This window comes from Gallinula chloropus, assembly GCF_964237585.1.
Source record: "Gallinula chloropus genome assembly, chromosome: 7".
NCBI lineage: Eukaryota > Metazoa > Chordata > Aves > Gruiformes > Rallidae > Gallinula > Gallinula chloropus.
This window is the reverse complement of record NC_140092.1, coordinates 7673434-7690325: the sequence shown is the minus strand read 5'-3', so window position 1 is coordinate 7690325 and position 16892 is coordinate 7673434. Positions and strand designations below refer to the sequence as shown.

At 38.0% G+C, this 16892-nt stretch overlaps 1 protein-coding gene across 8 annotated transcripts in view; it reads left to right on the top strand.

The window, feature by feature from the left end:
• The window catches only part of KCNIP4 (potassium voltage-gated channel interacting protein 4), a gene marked incomplete at both ends in the record, with an annotated part of 400855 nt that overhangs the window by 372576 nt on the left and 11387 nt on the right, over window positions 1-16892 (top strand). For all 8 annotated transcript variants that reach the window (XM_084266836.1, XM_084266831.1, XM_084266832.1 and 5 more), the window contains one exon: window positions 11834-11903. In XM_084266836.1, the coding sequence (XP_084122962.1) occupies window positions 11834-11903 (70 nt within the window). The remainder of the gene's footprint in view (window positions 1-11833; window positions 11904-16892) is intronic.

Below are 16892 nucleotides of genomic sequence, written 5' to 3'. Positions count from 1 at the left end.
CCACAAATTGTCTTCTCTGTATCATGGACCATACTCTGGGGAGCCCTTTGGGCAACAGAATAGAGGAGATGTCAGTGTGGTGTGCTGGCAGACTAGATGAGCACAGCTGTGACAGTCAAGTTTTGATAAATGGAGAGAGGAGCCTGGGACAGACATTGAATGTCACAAAGCCTCCAGGATGAAGGGCATTGCCTTCACTGTGTGGACATGGAAGAAGCACTTCTTGCCATGGAGCGCATCTCTCTCTAACAACAGCCTTGTACACATCATTTCCTCAATTGATTCTGATTTTCACCATTGTACTTGGTGGATCAGGTCCTATTTATGATAACTTCAGGCTCGGTTTTATAAACATTTATGCAGGTAGGCACGTCTGTTCGTATGTTTGCAATGCTGAGGCCCTTCTCCCGAGAGACAGTATTGTTATTAGTGGAGAAAGCAAAAACCTTTGTTAAAGGATAAATGTATTACTATATAAAATATAAATAATGAGTACAATGTTTGACTTTCAGTTTCTATCCCAGTCCCAATTGACTTTTTTGCTATTTGCCATTTCTGTAAGCTGTCAGGATTCTGTAAGATCTGAAATTCCTCAGTGCTTTTCATTGTAGTTAACGCTAACCAAATATTGATCTGTTTGCAAGTCTTAGAAAGAAACAAAGAACTATCGCTCTGAAAAATACTGAAATAATGTGAGTTAAGGCACACTTCCAGGCCGTGCCTTTCATGCATACATGTGTCTCAGAAATGCAAATCTCACAGTGTTCTTATTTCATTATTAAAATTAAAATTTGATTTGGTGCTGATACTTAGTATCAACATCCATTATCTTTTGTAAATCCATGTTGACTAGGCCTGATCCCCTGGCCATCAGCCATGTGCTGCATGATATCTCCCAAGATGACCCTCTTTGTGATCTTCCCCGGGACTGAGGTCAGACTGAAAGGCCTGTAGTTCCCCAGATCCTCCTTCCGACCTTTCTTATATATGTCTGTAACATCTGCCAGCCTCCAGTCGAGTACAACTTCCCCAGTCTGACAGGATTGCTGATAGATCATGGAAAGAAATGCTCCTTGCCAGCAAGGAGCTGTTCTCCTCCTCTCACCTGAGCTTTCAGTCAGAAAGGATGTGATCAAAAGCACTCACACAGGAACTTGTGAAAATCAAGTCACAGAAACTGTGCTCGCCTAAATATAGCTTCTCCCAAGAGGTTGAGCACCTTGTCTTTGCCAAAACGTTTACAGCAAGCTGCACCACTCCGTATTTGAAGCACGGGTTCTGCTACATTTAATTTAATTATAGCTTCTGCCTATTTGTGAAGTCTGGATTGTGAAATGGCCTCCTGTAGTGACAAGCAACAGCAGAAGCGCTAAGCACCTTTCAGATGCCAGGGACTCATCCATAAAGTTTGGTGTGTCAGATTTTGGGGGGGAACTTTTAAGTTCAAATCTTTAGTCATGTTGTTTACTGTTGTTTTACTGCCAGTGCTAATAATAGGCAACTAAAAATTACACTAGTTAGTGGGCATTGCTAAACAAAGAGTGGTGCTGATTAAAAGCGTTGCTGGCACCTTGCCCACTGCATCGGGGAAGCAGCCAAAATGTTGATTGTTATTTACTGTGTGAAGCTGCACATGCTGGATGTGTGCCAGTTCCTTTATTTCGGCTTGTTTTCCTCTGAAGCTGCCACAGAAAATACGGGGTGGAAAGAGGCTTTTGTTTGTTAGAGCATCTTTCAGTTAGAGGCTCAAAATCTTGTACATCTTTGTTGTGTCATTGGGAGGCATTACTGTAAGCCTTCTACAGGTGGCTAAATAGAAACAAAAAGCTTTGAGTTTTACCTACCTGATGATACAAGGCTTGAAAGGAGTTCTTGCATTTATATCATCAGTGGATGTCAATGGAGACTGATGCTGTCAATTCCTCTGACTTCTAGACTACATTCCTAGAAGCTCAGACTGTTGCCACTGAGTTATAAAAAGAGTCTACGGGTTCTGTGTCAGAAATGATAATGTGACAGCCCAAGGTGTTACTGTGAGACTGCAGATGAAGTAATACCACTGCACTTTAGATCAGGGAGGAAAAACCAAAAAGAAGGTTGTCCCTTTAGACACAGTAATTAGAGCTCTCCACTTGGGGATGTTTTCTGCATTCTAGGTCCTCCATCAAAAGCCACTTATGCTTTACACCTGTAGGCATAAATAGGCACATACTTAGGAAGGCTTTAGAGTAGGGACTGGGATAAAAGACTTTCTGAGATAACCATCCCTAACGATTTCAGGAAAAAGAACCCGCTTCCTTTTGTATTACTCCCTGTTTCTTTCATTCCATTGAGCTTCTACAAACAATAGAGAAAATATTTCTTCACCTCCATTATTAGCTCCCAAGGCTCAAAAGTATATTTAAGTAGACAAGACTAGAGTTTGTTATTTTATGTTCTGATCTAAAAGGTTTAATTCTGCAATGACTGAAAACGATAGCAAGCTGTTTTAGGAAGAAATTTCAGCCCCCTTGAAGTCATCATATAAGTCTGACCTGAGGTATACCTTTGGTCAATGTATTTAATCTTTGACCATTGTTTGGCTATGGCATCTTTCTATATGACTGCACATAAATTATTTTTTTAAATGTAAGACAAGAACTGTTTCAATAAAGAAAAGATCCTGTGAAAGATTTTTTTTAAATAGCCTAGTCCTGAGAAAGCCAAGATGAGAAACCTTATCAGAAAAAAACTAACCCAAGAACTAATTCAGTTTCAATAGAAGGATTAAATTAATAGGTCTCTCTTTCCTGATAACAAAAAAAGTAGAAGTGATAATTGAAATTAAAAACACTAGTGGTTTTCAATGTAATTGAATTGAACACAGGTTATTCAGTAGAGAAAATAAGTGAGAATCCATTAATCTAGAGGTTATTACATTCATATGTGTAATGAGTATTGTAATATATATATTAGGGATAATATCCCACAGATGAAAATAATATTAATTCTGGCCTTAGAATTACATTTTTCATAGGTCTAGTTTCAAGCAGTGTAATAAATAAAAAAATAATTTACAAAACCCAAACCCACACCAGCTTGTATTTTGGAGTTTCAATATTACTGAGTATCTTTATGTGTCTATATATTAATATACTGGGTCTTTCAGTTCTCTGAAGAAGTAGGAAAGATTTCACTAATGTAATAATTAATCTTCATTTTACTCAAGGAAGCTCTTATAGAACAAAAAAATTATATTAAATTCTCTCAGCTTTAAATGTGTTTTAGGTACACTTTGTCCTGTACTTTGTATGTGTTCTACTTTAAATAGATACAGCATAATTATGGAGCATGAATTATGTTCAAATGGGGGAAAATTCCTGATTGAGTCAATTTTTGTATTTTCTGGCATACCCAGATCTATGTTAGCTTGGAAGTTCTGTGTTTATCAGTACAGTATTAATAAGTCATTAATTAAAATAAATACATAGAATAATATTAAAATTTTAGGAAAATTAGCAAAATATTTCAATTAATTAAGGAAGTGAAAATTCGTTTGAGTAAAAAATTGCATGTTTCTGAGTGGTTTGAGGAACTGTCTTCTCTCTCTGAGAAAATTAATTGATGCTCTATTATGGGGTAAGTGGCATGAAGAAAAATACAATTCTCTTGTCTATGAGTAGCTGGTAAACTGGCCACTAAACTTTTGTAAAAGGATTTTCAACTGGAGGGGTCTCCCCTGCCTAGCAGAAGGAAAGAAATGACACATTCTTATCTATGCTGAGTATGTTTTATGTTTGATATGAGATGTTGTGATGTGGATTTTCCCATAAGTCTCACATCTATGATTTCATCTGCACAGATCACCCCAGAACAGATTTCCTCTGAGCCTATTTGGTTGACACTACTGATGACCAAGCATCCAACACACATGGGTTCAAAACTTTCTTTTGCCTGTCTCTTCCACTGCAGCCTGCCTCTGCTCATCTTCCCATCTTCCCATCTCTGCACATTGCTTGGTAATTAACAGCTTCTTCAGCAGTTTTTCAGAAAAAAGGTGGGAATGGTCTGGATTTATTCCATTATATCATAGGCCTGGCCAGACCCTAAAGTGATAGGTGTAAAGGTAGAATAAAACCAACTCTCATCCTTTGTGAGGAGTTTAAGGCACCATACTGCCAATCATCCTCCCATTCCTTTGACAAACTGTCTTTTATAGTAGGCAATCAGCAAAGCTCAAGAGAAACACAGAGGTGGGGGAATAATATAATTTCCTGATCAAAAGAGGCAAAGTAGGTATCTCTTCTGTAGTCAATGCAATTATCTCATACATGCACTGATTTGCTAAAAAAAATTCCTCAAAGCTTCCATTTGATGTGTTGAGGTGTTGAATGATAAATCTATACAAAGGAAAATAAATGCTTCTGTCATTCATCTACTTTCAAAAAGAGGTGTCAAAAAGCAGCAGCCCAATTTCTGACAATATAGCTGTCCAAAAGATGCCTGTTCAAAGAGCTGCTCTGAGAACTGTCTGTCTATAATAGATTACAAAGACATGGGGATTTTTTCCCTTTTAATCTGTTGGAGAAATAACCCTTGGAAATTTTACCAGCACCTAATGGACACTACTTTGCTTAAAGTTCAATCTCTGTGAATTCATTTCCCTCTTGAGGGGGGTTCTAACTATGGGAGGAAAAAAAGCTGCTCTCCTGTCCCCTCACCATCTTCTGTTATTGTTTCTTCTAGAAGTATTTAGAGAAAAGGAAAAGAAAAAAGCAAAGCAACTTAAATATGTTTGTCTGAGAATTTTTTTAATCTGTATTAATGAGAAAAAAAAATCTTTTGAACTATCTAACTATTCCCAGGTTAGTTTTCCCAGACTTAATTTCTAGTGCTTTGTTCAACTACATTCCAAATATTTCAAGAGACAGGATTTATCTGAATTAGTTTTTTGAGGCTGCTTCATGGGCCAGTGTTTCACATCTCTTTTAAGCCTATCTTTTAAGATATTTTTCAGACTGCATTCGCTTTGCCTTTAATAACATCAAAACCTCCTTTCCACCAGATACCTCATTTTGTTTGTACCATCTACTTTGAAGTCCCTCTAAAATAATTTCACTTTGATTAGCTGCTGCAGGTTTTTCTCATGCTCTTGGTGTTTTTCCTATGTTGGCCAATAACGTGATCTGAACTCCAGCAATGCCTCCTAGCCCCTTTTCACAAAGATAACTTCTGATACATTTTCTGCTCTTTTGCTGAAAAATACCTTCTTCCTTCATCTGCAGGCTTTGAGATTTTTAGACAATTCTAGTGTGTAAACTTGTAACACTTTGCATGTGCAGGGCCGCATCGGGGCATTATCCACTACCATTAATTATTTGCCATTAATTAGAATGCCTAGTCAAAAGAAAGCTCATTTTCATCAATAACAGGCTTACCTCTGGCCTCTTTGAATACTCTTCTTTAACATCAAGATAAGTAGATTACGCTACAGAAACAGCACAAAGCAAGATTTGACACTAAGTGAGAATGCACTGGGATATTAGGAAAGATATCTTTCATATTTTTCTCAGAATGTGCTAGCTCTTAAAGGTGAGCTGGGATCTATCTGACCAGAAATTTGCATCTATCTGATGCCTTCTTGGTTTGATCTTGTATTGTTATGTCTGACAAATGGGTTAAAATTTGGTGATAACCTGCTTGGTATCTGTGAAGGATTTTGAGATGTTGTGATTCAGAGGGGGTTTGATAGACTGATTCTTCAAGGACTAGGAAACAGACACTATGTGAAATAGGGCTTGTTGCCCTATTGCCCTATTGCAAGGTTAAAGAGAAAAGAGACAGTGGGGAGTAAGTCAGTCACCAGAGGAAATGAGAAGGTCATTAAGTGCAGGGGAGAGCTCTCCCTACAGAGCAGAGGGAAATGAGTGCAGAAATGTCCGGATCAGGATCCATCCTTCGGCAGAACTGAACAGACCCTGAGGAGTCCAGCGGACTGGCAAATCTGGGAGAAAGAGTGTGGGCCACCCTGTGTTGGAGGCAAACTGGGATACTACACTGAAGAGCAGGCACTCAAAGAAGACATTTGAAACAAATGGTTGCAGATCTGCAGCTGTAGAGAAGAAAACCTCAGACACCTTGATGTTGACATTTTCATCTCCGTGCCATTGTTGCTCTTAGTCTTTTATGTCACTTCCAGTTGGATTTTTCTTCTGCCACTTTAACTCCATGCAGTCTAACTTTACCACACCTGCTTAGCCAATTATCCCATCTAAACAGGAGATATATGCATTCTTAATGAGCCAGATGCTTAATCATAACAGCACTTAGAATCGTATTCTTCATTTCAACAAACCCAAACAATTTTTTAATGTGATGCTGCTTGCTTGAGAGAATTTCTTCTGTTTTTTTCACCACCTTTCTGCTTTTATTACTACTTATCCTCCTGGCTGCAATCAGCCTACAGCTACAGAGCTGTTGCCTGAACAGCAACGCTGGGAAGCAAGAACACTGTTGTCTGAAGTGAATCTGCAAAACATGTAGAGGTTATTGAGGGTCAGACAGTGGCGACAGTTTCACCTGTGTGAGGTGTGAGCAGGTGGAAGATCTGCTTAGCATGGGGGCAGAGCTCAAAGAAGAGGTGGAGAGACTGAGAAACATTAGGGAGTGTGAGAGGGAAATTGATTGGTGGAGCAACTCGCTGGCATGCCAGAGGAAAAGTCAGCGGGGAAATTTTCCCCAAAAAATGATGGATCCCCAGCCCTATCAGGCAGAATGGGGAGAAGTCAGTGACCAGAAAGACGGAGAGGGTTGGAAGATAGTCCTGGCTTGGCACCATGGGAAAACCTCCTCCCTGCCTACCTTGGTTCTTCAGGTCCCTCTAAGCAATAGGTTTGAGGTGCTGGGAGTTGAAGAGGAGGCAAATGGGAAGGTCGGGGACAATCCCCCTAATAGGAGGCCAAGAGTGAGGAAGTCAACTCCACGCCTCAAGACTGCCTCCACTAGGAAAGACAGAAAGGTTATTTTGGTTGGGGATTCTCTTCTCAAGGCAACAGAGGGCCCCATAGGCAGGCCAGACCCTACCCGTACTTCTGTGATTCTGTGGATGTTTAGTCCAAACCCACTAATTGCATTTCTTAGTGGGAGAAATTAATTTGGTACTGCAACTCATGCAAATTATATAATTATAATTTGGCTCAGTTTTCTGTAAATATCAAAGCCATAAGAAGGCCTGTGTTTCAATCACATACATCTGAACTTTCATTAGAAGTAGCAAATTTAAATCAACCTTAGGTATGTGGCTTTGGAAGTAAGGAGTGCATCTAATTCACTGGTAATTTTCATAAACCTTAAAAGCTAAAAACTGCAAGCTTCTAACCTGTTTTCTGAAGTCTATAACCTCATCCTTCTGTCCTGATCAGTGTGTTCCTGTTCATAATGGCAAATTATTGAGGTCTGCCTATCAAACAAAGCCTCTCATCTCATCCATTATGAAAGCTCTGCCACATACACAGGCAACTTTTCAATGCTTGTCAGTAGCACAAATTTTCACTGAAAAATTCCTGTCTCAAGCATCACTACAATTCAGGGTATCAGGAAGAGTGTCCAAGTGAGGTCACGATCTTCAGGCTGCAGCCACTGAACTTTCATAAACTGTCTGCTTCTGGTTCTTTTATCTCCATTGCTGCCCTTCAGGTGGGCTGCTGCTAGCTCGTGCATTAGCACTGACCTAGAATAAAAAAGCCCAGTTTTCTAAGCCTCTCCTCGTTAGCCATGTGGACTCATAGTTTTCATGGCCTTCTGCCACAACCTTGGGAGGCCTTCAAGACTGTGTTCCTTGCTGTGGAAAGAGATGGTAACTGTTAGCCTGCTGGCCTTGGCTCATTAGGTGTTTCATCGTATTTACAGTGAGAATTCTTTGTTGGCTCACACTCAACTTGGCATCCATTGTAACCCTATGTCCTTTTTGGCAGTGCTGCCATTTCAGCCCATCCCTTCACAGCTGGTACTAGCACAAGAGATTGTTTCTTCCCAGATGCAGAATGTTGTAATTCTTGTTGAGCTTCATGAAGTTTCTATTAGCCCAGATTTCATTATTAATTTAGCCTAATTATGTTATCAAATCAAGGCTATTTGTTAAATTCTCATACTGTTTTGATCAAAGTCTGCCTATACTCAAAGGAAATATTAGGAACTGGACTGGGCTATGAAAAGCCACTGTAAGTCTCATGTTATTGCATTTTTGATATAATTAGCATTGAAGTATATGCACACTATTTCAAAATTATGTACATGTTCCTCCTTTAAGTTTTGTGTTTATGGAAAATTTAAATTTTTACTCACACTAGACATACACACAAATACAGAAAATGTTGCCAGTCAGAGACAATTAAGTCAGTGGACATAAATATATACCTAAAATGAAGCAGAACACTGACAACAGATAAAGCTTAGGATGAAGAATCTGCAATACAACAGGTCATAATTAAAAGATACTTAAAATTGCCAAAGCTCCTAATACAGCTTAACCCATCAGTAGAAATTTGTTATAGAGATAAAAGTTCGAGCTTTGAATTTATTTCCCCTTCAATCTCTTTCCTACATTTCACTATTTCTCCTTTATTGTCTTTTTTGGTTTGCCTCTTGTCCAAAAAGGGTGTTGATTAGGTAATAAAGATGAATCCACCGATTGCAGTATTCTCAGAAATACTGGAAAAAAAAGACAGCTTAGCATGAAGCTTCTAAATAATTTACAGGTTTTGGAGTGTTTCATAAGACCATGTGCTGAAGGTGTAATTTCCCAGCAGTAAAACTGCAGGCAAGAGAGATCATCAAAAGGCAGAATGATATTTATTATTCTCTGTCTCTTCTTTCTGTTGGTTTATCCTATTTTCTCTTTGAAGGAGAGAGGACTGGACTCAGGAAAAAACAGTTCAAGATGAACTTTTCCTCCTTTTAATTCTCCGGAAGGAAAATATAATACATAATTAATGCCATTTTTAAAAACTGTCAAACAGAAATTTTCTGTAACAAAACAAACCATTTACAGCTGGAGTGAAAAAGAATGTAAGAAATGGTTTAAGTAAGCCTCACGCTTTTCTTTCAAACTATTTAATTATTTCCCTTACTTTTATAAGAGTTTAATGAAAGGTTAGAAAGATTTTACTTTTTTTTTTAATTACAGTTGGTACAATGGTACAAGTGAGCAATAATTTGACATAAAGCCATGGGGCATACTTAAGAATTGCAATATTAAATCTCTTTCATCGAACTAGAGAAATCTTCTGATAAACAGAATAAAGCCAGTTTTATGAGTCAAGAGCAGTCTTGGAGGTAAATGATGTTGGCTACATGTATATAGATTGAAATTATTTATGAACAGGGGTGTTTACAGTTTAGTATAGTCTCAGAGAAAAGATCCAAGGTAAAGAAAGAAAAAACTTTCCACTAAATATTCCCAATAAGAATAAATGGCCATCATCATAGATTTTTAATAAATGTCCTTAAAATACCATTACTACAAATCTCTAAGGGCAGAAAATGTAAGGTGTCACTGACAATGCTGTGGTAAAGAGTTGAGGAAAATGCACAGGGTCAGCCTAGACAAAGTCAGGAGGCCATTGCTGGCTCTACTAATACTAAGTTAAGCAAAAGTAGGGTGCCTTTTCAAGCAATGAATCTTTCAAATGGTGTAGTGAAAGTGGAGTTCATTAAGTGATAGAAAAAAAGTAATGCCTTTAAATGCAGTATGTGGATCACATATTTCTCTAAAAATTGGCTCTTAACTTATTTTGAACTAACAAAGAATAAATCCAACAAATTTTTGCAGAGTACCTTCAATTCTACTCTAACATCATGACATTGAAATGCAGTCAGGAAATGGGAGTCTTATTCTTCACAGCTTTAGACTAAGGACTGACACAGTTAGACTTGCTGGCACATTTTCTCATTTGTTATTTATTAAGCTTCTGAGAAAAAATGTAAAAAACTTAATTCTGAGTTGTACAAATTCAATATCCAGGTTTTCCTTTTAGCTCACTCAAAATGTGCCTAGCTTTTTGTCTGGAAAGAACAAGTCTTTTTCTACATTCTAAGATACTGCATTATCCTTTCACACTCCCACCCATCTCAGGGAGAAGTTTGTGTTATTCTTCCTTGAGCAGGTCTGGGAATGCCATTGAGTAAATACCAATGTATGCTTGGAAGAGTAATTAATGGAAAACCTTTGTTACATTTTCTACATTGGAATATATTGGTATATCGATGTGTAGCTGAACACTTCTTAATTGTAAAATCCTGCTGTTTTGCATGCATTTATATAACTCCAAAAGGCTTCAGATAAAAGGATATGCAATGTAGTAAATCTGTTGGGGAGACACAAAGATGCCAGACTCTGTGACTAGTCTTGTGGGGAGACTGGTAGAGCAGAGAGAGATGTTTTAGAATCCCCACGCACCTGAATACATGACAGGCAGGGAGATGCCTCCTCAATTAACAGACCTGACGAAGGGTAGAGATGATAGATCGTTCCCCACATTCCCCAAAAGCTTTGGTTTGAAAGGCAACATGGCTCAGCAGCCAGTATATGTATGATCTTACGGACACCTGAACTCTAGCTCTCCCTCCATCAGTGACAACCTCTGTGACCAGGAACAAGGAAGCAAAGAATTGTTTCTTACTATGTGTTTGCACGTGATTTTGGCTAAGGGTAAGTAAAATAAAATAATCCTAGATCTGCAAATCTGACATACATTTTTCAGGCGGTGCATTCATCTCTCAATTAGCAAGACTACACTATGTGTTTCTTAGCAGAATGTCAGAACTGCGGGTATCTCGGTGTTCCTTATTTGCTCTAATAGAAATATTCAGTCTCACAGGAAGAGCTGTTCTTGCACTGGTAAAAGATGTTGCACTATTCTTTATCTTCATTAAAAGCTATTTCCTTTCCCCAGGTTTGGACTATGAGCACATAAGCTTGAGCCATCAGTCCAAATAGCATAGCAATAGACAAAAATAACTGTATGAACCTTAATACTTAATTTGTCTTTTCTTACTTACCTTACTTACCTTACTTTCCTTTTAAAGAGCTTGCTAGCTTCACCCTCTGTGTTGAAGAAGGAATTAAAGGAAAAAGAAATTGTGTTGCCTAAAGTCATCAGCTCAGTCTGGCAAACTCAGGACTAGAAGTCAGCTGTTGATGTTTATGCATAACTTAGTAAACAATACAGTATCATTCTGTCTTTCTTTTCGTAAGTCATCTTGTAAAGTCAGGGCTCTAATCCTCTTTTTAATTCTCCTTTCATTTTCTCTCTACTCACCCTGCTGTGAGACTTTCTGCCTATTCTTTCTTACATATTGCAGTTCATGAAAAAGATGCAAAGACATAGAAGGATATGCAAGGTTTGAATAACATCTGTGTAGGCAGAACCTTTTGAATTCATTGAATATAACTCTTCATGTAGAATATGACTGCATGTTCTAATAGTACTGCCTAACCACAAATGCAGTTTACCCTCCTATTTGGTCAGGTGCTGCTTGCAGCTGCAGAAGCAACCACTCATGGCCCACAGAGACACCAACAGCCCCATGCACTGCAGCAAAGCAGTGGCTGCTCACAGCTGTGACTCAGGTCTCAACACTGACGTTGAGATACATGGCACAGAAGAATTTTTTGTCCCATAGGAACTCTTCAGGAAGATAATTCAAAGTGATACACATAAAATGCATTAATATTTGGTTGGAAATGTAAATCAGACTTTCAGAATCACATACATGTTCTGTAGGGTGTCATGAGCACACAATTTGACTCAGATGGATCAGATGGTATTCATTTCTTCTCTTTCACTTTTTTCAGGAATGCCCCAGTGGTGTTGTCAATGAAGAAACCTTTAAAGAGATTTACTCGCAGTTCTTTCCACAGGGAGGTGAGTACTTGGCAGAGGTAGTTAGTACTACAGTGTAGAGAGAGTTTTGTTTGTGTAGTTTCTAAGTCTGATAAAAGAGCCTGTTGTTCAACTTAACATGATTATTCTTTCAAGCTCTGTCTGAACTCATGGGGTACTTGATAGTAAAACTTGGACATGTTTTGATGTATACATTTCTGAATGAAATGCAATGATATCTACAAGAAGTCAGTATCTTGGTAAGATGTTACCACTTGTGTTTGGGTGTTTGGAAAACCAGGTTTCTCTGGGTAGATTATTTGCTTTCAAACTTTCTGTATAGTCTCCCCCATTCTCTTTCATCCCACAAAACCTTTCACAGTAGGAATGAAAACTGTACTGGTACCCTCTAATACCCATGGCAGAACCCCTTGTCTTCTGTGGGGTTTCTATACTTAAGTGCAGGCTTTTTTGTGGCCCTTAATTTCAATTACGGGGTTCCACTAATTTCTTTATCTTCATCATCTTTTAGCACAATGAAGGTGACACCAAAATGTAGAACAGGTTTTTGCCTTGAACCTTGCATTTTTTTTAGTTTGAATTGTTTTCCCCTCTTCCTCTTGCTTTTACCATTTACCATTCAATCCTCCCTTGCCCTATTCTCCTACAGCTCTTCAATGCTGCCTCTTCATCTTTTCCTGCAGCTCTTGAGATTTGCATGTTCCCTGGGACTGTTCATAGCTCTTTCTCTTCACTTGTATTAAAACAAAACAAGAAAAAACAACAAAAAACCCCACCACACTTAAATGGTAGGAATAAAACATCTCCCAATTAGTTTTATTTTGAATAAATATCAAGAAGGCAAAGAGCAGCATTCAGTGTAGATTACTGTCGCTGAAATCCTTAATAAGTAGGCACGCTCAATAGGGAAGAACAAAAGGCTAAAAGAGTTGACCTGCCTACTGATTATATCTAAGCTTTTAAACCAGGATAGCAATTATGGTTTCAGATATTATATTCTTTTAGTTGCCCTTGCTAGTTAAAATAATTCTCTGCATGTGACTTACCACGCCATTACTACATATAAAATAATAATTTAAAAAATCATCATATTTCCTATTGTTACACTCAGAATTGTTTGTGGGCAAAGAGAAAACATGTCATTCCTGAAAGGAAAGCTAAAATGTATTGTGAGAATAAATGTGATCTTAAAAGCCTAAACTTTCTTAGTTCAGACCTAATTGTTACAGAAATGAAAGAATATTAATATAGTTAAAATTGATATATACTCAATTCCTAGTTTCTGCCCCTTTTTCAAAGTGCTAATCTCATCCTTCTGCTGTTCATCTGGGCCTTTGGGGCACTGGCATCATTTGGGAGAGTTGGTGGGGACTGCAGCAGAGTGTTGGCACCTGGAGTCTTTCCCTAGAAGGAATAGGATGTTCCTGTTGGTGCTTTCTTCTTCCTTGCTCTAGGATTTACCTGGGGTCATTCTTACATATTTCCTAAGACATTTTTATACCTTCCTTCATTGATTTGCAGCTCCACATTACATCCAAATCTATTGTAGGCGGTGACTTCTGCGTGTGTTAGATAGCATTCCTTTGTTCTCTTTGCCACCCCTAAAACCAGATTTGTCCAGCTCCAGATCTGGATTTATTTAACTGACCACGGGTGAGCCACTCTGTGCTCCTTTTCCCTCTCATCCTACACCTGCTCTCTGCGCTGCATCCTGTCCCTCCACTGCTCAAGGTCTCTGCTGGCATATGGGGCAAAAATCTCTCCACTGCATCATTCAAACTACCTGGTTTGGCTACCTTGCTACCTGTGTAAAGCTGTAGTTGCACCACAAAAGCAAACCAAATCAGCCTTGAAACCTGCTCAGTCTGAGAGACTGCCGTCACAGCTAAACCATGCGAAACAAAGCTGCAAGTTGACAAGCCTCCATCCTGGGGTAAGCTCCCTATAAAACTTGTGGTTTCTTAGTAGCCTCCTGTGTTAGAGGCACATGGCTACAATATTCCCTCTAATTTCAGCAATGCCATTTCTTTATCTGCAACAAAGGAGCTACACTTTTCTGAAAAAAAAATGCTGTTTCTTCCTGCTTTGTTTAACTTTAGCAAAATATAGTAAAAAGTTAGATTCTAAGCAAGAAGAAAACTGTCCCATCCAGGTAATTCCCTCATCAGTACCAGATGTTGTTGTGTACTAGTAAGAGCATTTTTAGCTTTCTTGATAAAACTGTTTTGGAGATCTCAGCAAAGAGCACTGAGAAGTGATCACTGGAAGTTATCCACTTCCTCTTCCCATCCTCCATGGCCTCCATGCTACGATGTGCAGCCTAAGTAGTACCTAACAACAGCACAAACAAATGTGAAAGCCTTATGTAGTATTGCTCAAAATTTCAGGAAAAATACTCAGCAGAAACAGCAGAAGAGCTGAATCTTCTTGGACGAATAATACTAACAGCTCACATCAGTAATCATTTCTGTGGGCCCACTGAGACTTGAACCAGTTTGTGTAGATGCCTGTGTTGACTTTTGCCATTTTCTGAGAGGTATGGGAGCCAAAGTCTAGCCTTTATTTCTCACATTAACCAATATATCTTCAAAGCCCAATTAATTGCTGCATTTGCATATCCCTGCATGCTAACAGTGGGGTGACATCATCATATTTAATTGTCCACTTAAGCAGCCAGATTGCATACAGAAATCTTTGAATGTATTGCCAAAATATTGTGTGCAGCTGAGGTCTTTCAATTTCAGTCACACTTTAGGAAGTGTTTGTATGTATATCTGAACCACAAAGAGGAAAAAAGAAGTTTGAAAGATGTCACCACTTTAAATCATGTTGTACATGTAGATCTGTGACCAAAGTGCCTCTGTAAGGCAAAATCAGATACAAAACAACATATAATTATAAAAATTCACATCTAAACAAACAGAATGATGTGTAAGATTTTAGGCTTCAGGGTTGTCCAAGCAATCACCAAAAAGTCATTTTCCAATCTCCTCCAGCAAGTCATTTCACCAAGCGACTTTCAAGACTATCCAGGATAAGGGGCGGGGGGAGTAGAAAGAGGACAAAGGAGCCACACTGAGTGACAAAGGAAATGACACAGAACTGCAGTAAAGTCACTGTACTTTAAAAGGCAGAAGTAGCTTTTGTAAAAGGCTCTTCATGCTGGAAAGGCACTCCAGGAACTTCTTTTTAGAAATACAGGTGAATGATTAGGCCCCCTGCATTGACGCAATGGATCACCTGAAATGTCACTTGTGATTCTTCAGCTGGAAAGTTCATAGATAAGAATCCAGACACTTAATGATTATTACACTCCTCCTCAGTTATGAACAGAATGGATTATGTTCGTGGCTTGATAAGGCGTATTCTTGGATGTATAATGACTATCATTTTTTGTCTCTGATGTTTAAAATGCTTTAATTCTGTATTTCAAAGGAATTTGGATTTATTACCTGTCTTGTCAAAATACAAATTTAGCCTAATAGTTATGTGATCAAATCCCTGAAAATAAAACTTATTTTATTTTTGAAGTTAAGCTTCTCTCTAACATGACTAATGTTCAAGATTATAGGGGGGGTCAGTAGGCAATCACGTTAAGTAGCTGTAGTTAAAAAAAATTATGTACCTCCTCCAGCAGTGTTTTTGCAGGCAAAATTTCAGTCTGGAATTACCTGAAGAAATTACTCTGAAAAAGATCTCTGAACTTTTTTTGGGTTTTTTTCAGATGGGGTTATTAGAAAGAAAAGATTCTTAAACTAGATATTTACTATTTTTTAATATACTGTTATATAAAAAAGACAATAAAACCTCTTTGTATTAACTTTAGTGTTTTTTGTAAATTTACAGAAAAATAATTAGGAATATTTCACGTTTGTAAGAAATGAATGCCAAGAGAATAGGAAGCTATTTAAAATTCAGTTTACAGTAATTATACCTCTATAATATGGGTTTTTTTCCTGAGGATGGTTTCCATAGTATATTCTGCTGCACAACAGAAGTCTCAGTAGAGTATAGAAAACATGACTATTAAAATCTGAAATGTAAACTGAAGTCAACAAATTTACATTTTTTTTCAGTTAAAGTGGGAATTTATCTGCTAGGCCATGCTTAAGCAATTACACTAATGACTGGAAGCATGGATGAATGAAAGAGTGTCTCAGGAGTGGTGGGTTTTCTTAATTCTTGGAAAATGCATTAACAGACAAAGGGTTTAAGGTTGCAGAGTTTTTTTTCTTGCTACAATTATTTTACATCATATGAAATTAACGCATTGAAGTAAGACCAGACACTTTACTTACTAATATCAGGTCTGAATTCATGAAGTATAAAGTTTTGAGTTATGGTATACTTTATTCTTTGGGGTTGAGGTGGCATTTCAGGTGAATGACACAAGATTATCAGTTTAATTCAAAATAGTGTTTTGGGTTATGACAAATAAAGGTTTTCAGGATTAATATGAAAGGTAAAATGGCATAGTGCCAAGAAATCAGAGAAAGGAATCTCAGCACTAATGAGGTTTTTCCATGAGGGTGAAGACTGTCCTGCAAGAGGGACAGAGATTTTGTTTCACTTTACTAAAAGTTTCTGAGGTCAGTGTTAATTAACATAAAATCAGTCTAAAAACTAGAAGTAGAATGAGCAAGGCTACGAGTATTGAAAGTGAATGATACCTTAGCCTGCATTAATTTGCATTCCTTTGAAAGAAGGAGAAAAGATGGTGAAGAAAGCTGACTTCCCATGACCCCAGAAGCTTGTTCCCAAAAGGGAATGAAAATGAATAAAGAGATTCTATACCAGAATTTTAGATTTTCTGTTCATAACAGTGTAGCTACACACATACTTTGACTTAAAATTCCTCCCTCCTCACTTGCACTTAGGATTTCTTCCTTCTCTCCTGCCACCAAAAGAAGTTCAAACTGAACTGAAACTTTCGTTTTGATACAAAATTTTGGTATCAAAATATATCTTGGTATCAACTGTTTTCATGCAATCAAATTAAATTAAATAGGA